At 39.5% G+C, this 8,112-nt stretch overlaps 1 protein-coding gene across 8 annotated transcripts in view; it reads left to right on the top strand.

The window, feature by feature from the left end:
* Positions 1-8,112, top strand: part of LOC116842725 (zinc transporter 1) — a 19,761-nt gene that overhangs the window by 363 nt on the left and 11,286 nt on the right. For 3 of the 8 annotated variants that reach the window (XM_032812337.1, XM_032812336.1, XM_032812338.1), the window contains exons 2-6: positions 557-657; positions 744-819; positions 1,695-1,779; positions 1,892-1,978; positions 2,756-4,040. In XM_032812337.1, the coding sequence (XP_032668228.1) occupies positions 3,958-4,040 (83 nt within the window). In that variant the 5' untranslated portion in view covers positions 557-657; positions 744-819; positions 1,695-1,779; positions 1,892-1,978; positions 2,756-3,957. Of the gene's footprint in view, positions 1-242; positions 365-426; positions 658-743; positions 910-1,694; positions 1,780-1,891; positions 1,979-2,755; positions 4,041-4,709; positions 5,735-7,221; positions 7,551-8,112 lie in introns of those variants that run through there. The other 5 variants (XM_032812341.1, XM_032812340.1, XM_032812339.1 and 2 more) reach the window with 4 other exon arrangements.

Here is an 8,112-nt window from a genome sequence, read left to right as displayed (position 1 = left end):
GGTAATTATCCAGTTTAGCGGCCTCATCTCTGATTTCGATGAAAGTAGGCTCAATCGACGCGTTTTTGCATGCCAAATAACTTTTTCTTCTGACAAAATCGTCGCTCTCTACTGCGAAGCGAGATATTAATAGACAAAGTTGAGGGCGTGTTAGGTTAGAAAATCTGTCATACCGTCTATCTCTGGCTATGTAACTGGGGGGCTTCGCCCCCCAGACCCCCCTATCACAGGGGGTGGGGGCTACAGTCTTTTGTGAGAAATTCATTCTTTAGCTTAATTAAGCATAAAAGACTATAGCCCCCATCCCCCCTGATAGGGGGGTCTGGGGGGCGAAGCCCGCCAGTTACATAGCTAGAGATAGATGGTATGACAGATTTTCTAACCCAACACGTCCTCAACTTTGTTTATTAATATCTCGCTTCGCAGTAGAGAGCGACGATTTTGTCAGAGGAAAAAGTTATTTGGCATGCAAAAACGCGTCGATTGAGCCTACTTTCATCGAAATCAGAGATGAGGCCGCTAAACTGGATAATTACCTTTATTTTTATTTAAACAGTCCTGTTCAATAAGCAACACATTTTTCAAAATAAAAATGCTGCTAACAAAAGCCAAATCACAAGAAGCATGTATTGTTTCTAGCAAAACAATCACCGCCAGGTACGGGCAAATCATTTGTCAATGTTTAAACTTATATTTCACTACAAGAAAGTCGCAAGAAATAATCGTAATTGTGATTTTCGCAGTTCTACAAGACTTTTGCAAATTGGCCTTGGATTATCTGCAGAAGGGCAGATGTTAAAGTGTACAGTGCTGCTGCTTGTGAGTAGTTGATTGTTGCTACTTTCAAAACGTGACGCAGACTGACAATCTCAACATATCATGCACTAAAGTTATTAGAATTTTCTAAACGTACGCAATATACATTTGTTATTTATTAATTATTTAAAAAAGCACTAACAATATATCAGAATAGTATATCTATCAGTGATAGCTTTACGTTCATGCCCAAAAGTAAATTTGTATGTAAATAGAAAATATTAATAACCTTATTAGATCCTTTCTAATCTCTATTAATAAAAGTGCTTTTCAATGTTCTTATGAACCGATTAGGAAGCTTATAAGCCATATTTAGAGGCAATATTATCAAAAATTTACAATGAGGGCCTTAATGTTAAGAGGTTGTTGAATACTAATGTAGTCTTGTAGTTTACACTGTAGTTTTCTCTATTTGGTTTCATACAATTGTAAATACTTTTATATAGTGAAAGTATAAATGTCAAGGTATAAAAAATACTAACTATTGTATGAAAAACAAAAAAGGATTTCTTATAAATAAAAAATGTATATTATAAGATTGTAAATATTTTTATAGAATGAAAGTATAAATAAATGCATGATATGGAAGTATAAATCAATGCATGATATGGCACCAAATATTATATAAAAAAATTTTGTAAATTGTTTTGATTGCAAATTTTTTTATTCAGTATTTGGTACTTTTCATGTAGTGACAGCATTTAAAAGTATTTATAATTCTTTAAAAGTATTTATAATTCTTTGCAATGAAATATGAAAACAGTACAAACTACAAAACTCTATTAGTTGTGTACATTTGTATATCTGACTATATCTAAGACTTGATAACTTCATAATTAACTCTATTACTTAATATTCTGTTGTTCTGCTTATTGCAGAGAAGCTGAACATTGAATTGGTGTAATTAAAAATTCAGTTGAGGTTTGGTTAATCTCTTGCTGGAAGCAAGCAAGCAAGCACAAGGTAAGATCTACAACAATAAAATAAAAATCTCTGTATAAATAACTAAATGTTACATTATTAATATTATTAATATCATTGAATAAATATTGTTTATTGTATTTGTATTTTATAGTTAAACAGAAGACTTGAGATTCTCCTCTTCTTACATCTCTGGCGCGATCCCAAGCGCATATCGAGTTATAAAGGGATAACCATGGATGTAAGAATATATGGACAAAGCGAATTGTCGCGAGAGTGAAGCCCAAGAGGTGAGGGGAATGATTGTATGTATTATAATGAAGTTGAGGTACCAAGATGGCGACGGTCGCTGTTTTTATACACTGAAAATAGATACAAGCCCCGGCACCAACATGGCCGCGACGATGTAATCCTCTTGGACTTCACAGCTCCTCGTCTATAATCGCACTTTTTGCTTCGTCCATATATTCTTACGTCCATGAGGACAATAAAAAAACTCGCTTATTTCCAGAGTTGCTGTTTTGCGTAAAATAATTTATTTACAACATATTTTATGACATATTTTATGAAAACGAACATGTATGACATTAAACGAATCGAGTAACAAATTGTTATAATGCACGTATCTGTTTTTCTGTAACATACTGCGTTCACCACAACAAGCGTTACTATCATCAATACTGTAGTAAAACAACAGATACTTTTTAATCTTTATTTAGATTTTATGAATGATCGCATTGCAAGCTTTCTCAGACAGTAAAAATTCTCCAAGGGATATCCTGAGAACGTTCTTCAAAACGTCTTTAGGATATCCTGTGTTATTTCGGGTTTTGTGTTTGATATATAAATTAAACAGAATAACGATACATTTATTCGTTCAAACATTTTTTAACTCGTCTAACACGTGCGTTTGACATGAATTCTTTCTAAGTTATTTAAAGTATATGATTCAGCATATATATGTTGCTTAAATAATACGATATGCAACAATGACATGCTCATTACCAATTTTACACAGCTCGATTATTACATACGGAAGACCCGGGGATCGTCTTAAGGAAGAAAGAAAGGAAGAAGGAAGGTGGATAATTGATAGAGGGCGATCTCCCGTTCCCCGCTTCTGTTCACCGTGATAATCCATTCGTGTCTCCGAGGCGAACGAACGGAGACTACGGCAACGATCGTAATAAGAGGGTTATACCAAGTCGGCGGGCATGTCATGATCATAACGAGCATTCCTACGATTTTATTACGAAACTCAGAATACCGTAGCAGTCGACTTTCTATCAGCATGGTCGTAAGATCGCGCAGATCACGCGTTGCGCTTCGATCTAAGAGCGACGTGTTCGATAAAGCGTAGACGAGCGTCTTGATTAAATCAGGTAATACGACGATACTCCGACTAGTCTACATGTCATTTAGAACGACGCGGATACAAACCGCGCCGATATTTCCACGAGCAATGAGATTTATAATAACAATAACAATAAACTAAAGAGCGTTCGTCGTCAATCGAGTTATGTTAATATTTCAATATGCTTCTCGCGCCGGTAATTAGCTTTCTCAGTGTCCAAGGCAAGATTAAATCGCACATTGCTTTAACTTCCGCGTTCCTTTTGCGACTGTATCGTCCGCTTTATGTAATTCAAGTCCTGCAGTTGTATAAAAGTGTCTTTATGGGCGGTAAAAGTGCGAAAAAAAGAAGAGAAGTTGTCTCTCCGTGGATAATATATTTCGTCTCACTTCGGAGAAAGTACAAGAAAACATCCTTTGCATTCGCTTCGCAGGCTCTTTCTCGCGAATGGCGTCTGTATGACGGTTTCGATATTATCAGCTTAATCGCCCAGAGTGGATTCTCCTATATCGAAAAATTGTTTTCCGACGAACCGGTCGCGGTCACTTTCGCACGTACGTAGAAAGTGCCGCGCTTGATCCCGCGCGAATTGATCGTTGACGCGAGATGACGAACTCGGCGCGAACGACGTTTAATGATGTATGTAAATATATAGTTCAACGTCTTCGCGTTTTTCTCGGCTCTAACAGCGAGCGGACGTCGCGAAGTTGGAAAGGAGGATGGATAGTTGCATATATAATATCGTGTAACATCCATACGACGTGTCTGTTGCGTGGTCGTGAGGTCGCAGGAGCACAGAAGTCGAGAATATCCTCGTGAGCGAAACTGGCGAAACGCAAAAAGGACGAACAGGAATACGGACGCTGATGGAAGTCCGCGTAGAGATCGGCGCCAACTCTTCGTCGACGAACTATCGTTCGCACCTGAACGAGCGCTATTGTTGGGATAGGTAAGCCGATCGAGACTAAACGAGATCGCTTATGTTCTTTTCACGGTCGCCCGGTGACCGTCATATGAACTTTACAAGCCACCGATCGTGATTGAACGACCGTCGCGTGCGTGCGAAGGTGCGGCAGTTGAGCGGACGACGGTCAAGTTCGAGCGGATTCGAGTCGGCAGCTTCTCGTCGACTCCCGTGTCATTTTTGCCTTACTTTCTGACACTTGCGCTATATTCTGAAGGATCAGTGTATGTTTAATACACGTGAAAATTGAAGTTTTGTTTAGCGCTTCTAAATGACAAGAAACACACAAAATGCTAGTAAGTTCTACCTACAAGAGAACCTCTCGCCAAAACTAGTAGATTAAATAGAATCAAAAGGTTGATATAGACTTCAGAATTAAATTATTATTAAAGTAGGCATTAAATGGAATACTGAGATCGAAAGTGGGATCAAAATTTTGACTTTGGTTATGCCATCGGATGCGAATACTCGTTGCGACAACAGTGATCGCCGATTTTCATATCCAGTTGACACATCTAATTGCAACCATGAACTTGAAAATACAAGCATACTTCATATATTTGCTGCAATTGTTATGTTACAATCTTGTAATTATGGTCATCTCTTGGAAAGTAGGTAAAACTTTAATGCAGTGGTAACGTAAAACTAACTTCGATAAGAAGATAAAATTGTTGTTTTATATGAAACATACTTTTCAAATTTGTGAATGTTACATACTAACGATGATGTTACGTAAATGTTATGTCGAGTGGGCGCTGGAACTCGATGACCAACGCGGCGTGGCGCAATCGTGATGATTATTGGGTACCACGTGTATGTTCATTCGGCGACACGAATCCTCATCGCCGTCGCGATAGCCAATTAGCTCTTGATAACGAAAATAGGGTAACATACAGGTTATTTGCAATGTTGTGTGCGTGTGTCCTCTCTGTACTGTAAATACACGCCAATCCTCGTACACCGCAGATCGTATCGCTACATTAGTAATAGAATGTCGTTAGCGTTTTTCAATGTCATCATCTCCGAGCAAGTGTAATCAGCGTTATCGGAGTCTGTGCAATCGGAGCAGGCACTTCCGGAATATCGCGTATAGACCAGTAAAAGTGCACTATAAAGTGCAAGCGCACGCAAATCATGGTTGAAATGTTGTGTCAATCGATTGTTGCTAATGATCGACTTGCAAGATTGTAAGTGAATAAGAAGATCCCGTGGCTCGAATTGACTCCAAAGGAACTTGACAACGAGAATTTCTGAATCATGTGACAGCGCTCTAGCGGAATCCGTGACGAAGTGCCCTTGTTGTTCTCAGCGATAATTCAAATGTGTTAATTGCGAGAAACAGGATCGATATTAAAGCGTCGCGCGACGCATAATTACAAAGCGCGAGAATAATTTTCCAGAGGAAAGGAACTGGAGAAAAATCCCTGAATGTCTCGCGTGAATCGGACGAATCGTCGATCGGGTTTCTTCAGTTGATAATTATTAGTTCGCGCGTTTACTTTCGATTAATTGTGCAGACAGTGACAGTAATATCGAGGCTGAAAATGTCGCTATTATAATGATATCTCCTAATTGCAACATTTCTCCTTGCTCGTTATTCGCTAGAAAGTAACCGATCGGTAAAAACACGGGAGCGGAGTGTGAAATATAAATTGAAATAGTGACCAATTACAGCGAAGGTAATAGCGACTCAAGTGATTGTCGTTTTATTATTAGATCTTGAACATAAGATTCTCATATCTGAGATTTCTTAAACTGCATTTAGTCAAGCGATTTCGCGAGAGAATTTCGCATCTCGCTGTTTTGTGTCTTGCGCTTTCGTCCTTGACTGTGAAACGTTAACTTCATGCGTATTTCTCAATGAGCTTTCGCGTCTCGCGTTGCGAATTATTCATGAGGAATTGGACGTTGTATATTTTGCTTGTCGTTCGTGTGGTCGACGAAATTGAATTATCAAATGCACCGGAATGAAACGGTTAGCGCGCTTCAATCGCTGCCTATCTCGTATATCGCTCGATTAAAAATAGTTCGAGTGACAAGCTTCAGATACCATGGAAAGTTTATGAGATATCAGAGCCATTTCAGTAGATTACTGCTACCATTTAGACAAGAATTTTTCGTTACGATTAGCTTGGAAAATCGCTAAGCCAAATCAATTACTTCTCTCTAAAGTACCGTCGACTGTTTAGTTTTTAAAGAGCTCGTTAATTTTTTATCTGTTCACATAGATATGATAATATAATACTCTCTGACTATATCATATTTTATTAAGTAACTTCGTGATTTAAAATTAACAATCAGTCATTAAAAACTTTTTGAATTTCGTCTTATTCTCAAAATTCCCTGTATTGTTAAAGTTCTCATTTCATATTTACACGTATAAGTAACACATGATACGAGAATACACGTTCGAGACACGTTGATGAAGAACATCAGAGAACAAACGATCGCAATGATCGCGAATTGTCAAGCAAGCTCAATCGGAAATCATGATCAAGCGGCGATCGGCCGATATGAATGGCGAAAGTACGCGACAATTAAAAGCCATAAACCACCGTCCTCCGCCCATGAGATCCTTCACGCTTGCGTAACGATACTTTTGTCACTTCTCTTACGGCGAATCGATTATATCACAGAGTGTGCCGTGCGATAATTGCACTCCTGGAGAAGAGAGAACGCGATCGCATGCGTGCACACGGTAGAAAAAGGAAGCCAACAGCTTGACAAATGATGTCAACAAGATTAAAAGCGCGTCGCGCCTCGTACTTCTCCTCGAGTGGTTTGCTCCTGAAGGACGATCGCGCGATATGCCGCACTTTGCCCTTCGTTAGAGCGCACGACTCGAATGAATTCTATTCCTTTCGTTAGAGTTCCTGTAGTAAAAACCTGGCCATAATTCGATTTTGTCAAAATCCTGCGAGAGGGAAAGAAATATTTATTATCTCTCTCGCAGGAACAAAGTTGGCTCGTCCTTTCATAGGGCCAATTATCCTTTTGTACCGAGCAAAGCCTTTTATAGGAACTTTAACTTTTCTTGAACTGCAGCGACTTCCTCGTCCAACAGATCTTCGGCTCGTCAGAGCGCGCGAAAGCGCGGCGCGTCACGAACTGTCCCGAAGTCGAATGGTCCGGCCGTTATCAGCCATTATTCTTCGCTGTATACTCCGTTCGACTACTTTATTTGATCGTTCGATAGGAAGCAGATAATCGCGTGTTATCGACTACTTTCTGCTTACTTCAATCACAATGGGCAGCCGATATAATCTACGCGTGGCCGCGGGAAAACGTCAGTTCACCCGCGTGATATGCGCGAGTTGCACGGGCCCTGGTCTCGCCCAGAAAACCTCCGTCGCGAATTCGCGGCTCGATCACTCGTAACGAGCGACTGGATCATTGCAAGTTGATGTAGCCCGCGCGATTAACTGTGTACTCGCGTACCTGAGCGCCGACGTTTATATACGAGCACACATCGCCCGGCGATCCAGCAATTCGGAGGTCAGTACCATTCTTGTCCGCAACGCGTAGCGATAAATCGTCTTTTTGTGAGAGAGCGAAAGAAAGAGAGAGGTGAGATATCAGGAGTACGCACAGGCAGTTTATGTATTTTCACCTGATAGACGAATCTCTCCCGTATTCTTTCGTGAAAAGCTGCACACGCGCCACAGTTTGCGATCAATTTTTTTGTAGAGTAACGCTTCCGAGAGTGGAGTGGCTTTGTTGCAAATTTGCAACACGGAGAAAAATAATTTGCTGGCCCAGCAAATTTTCTGCTGGTCTAGCAAACTCTTTTTGTTACTATATGGACAGCAAAAAGATTTGTTAAGAGTACCAATCACTATTTGCTGGATATAATTTGCTGAATCTACAAATTATTTTGCTATAAGAACCGTGATAGATTTATATAAACAGTTGTAGTTTTGTTTATAGCAAATAAATTTGTTAAGGATACATTATTTTGCATCAATAGCAAATTAACGTGATTCTTAAGACAAATACACTCAACAAATTTTTTCTATCCTGGCAACGAAACTACTTCTGCTCTGATAACGAATAATTT

The sequence above is a fragment of the Odontomachus brunneus genome, unplaced genomic scaffold, assembly GCF_010583005.1.
Source record: "Odontomachus brunneus isolate Ranch 3 - 2012 unplaced genomic scaffold, Obru_v1 Obru_scaffold_027, whole genome shotgun sequence".
Classification (NCBI taxonomy): Eukaryota; Metazoa; Arthropoda; class Insecta; order Hymenoptera; family Formicidae; genus Odontomachus; species Odontomachus brunneus.
Note: the sequence above shows the minus strand (reverse complement) of the source record. Positions and strands in the feature narration are given on the sequence as shown.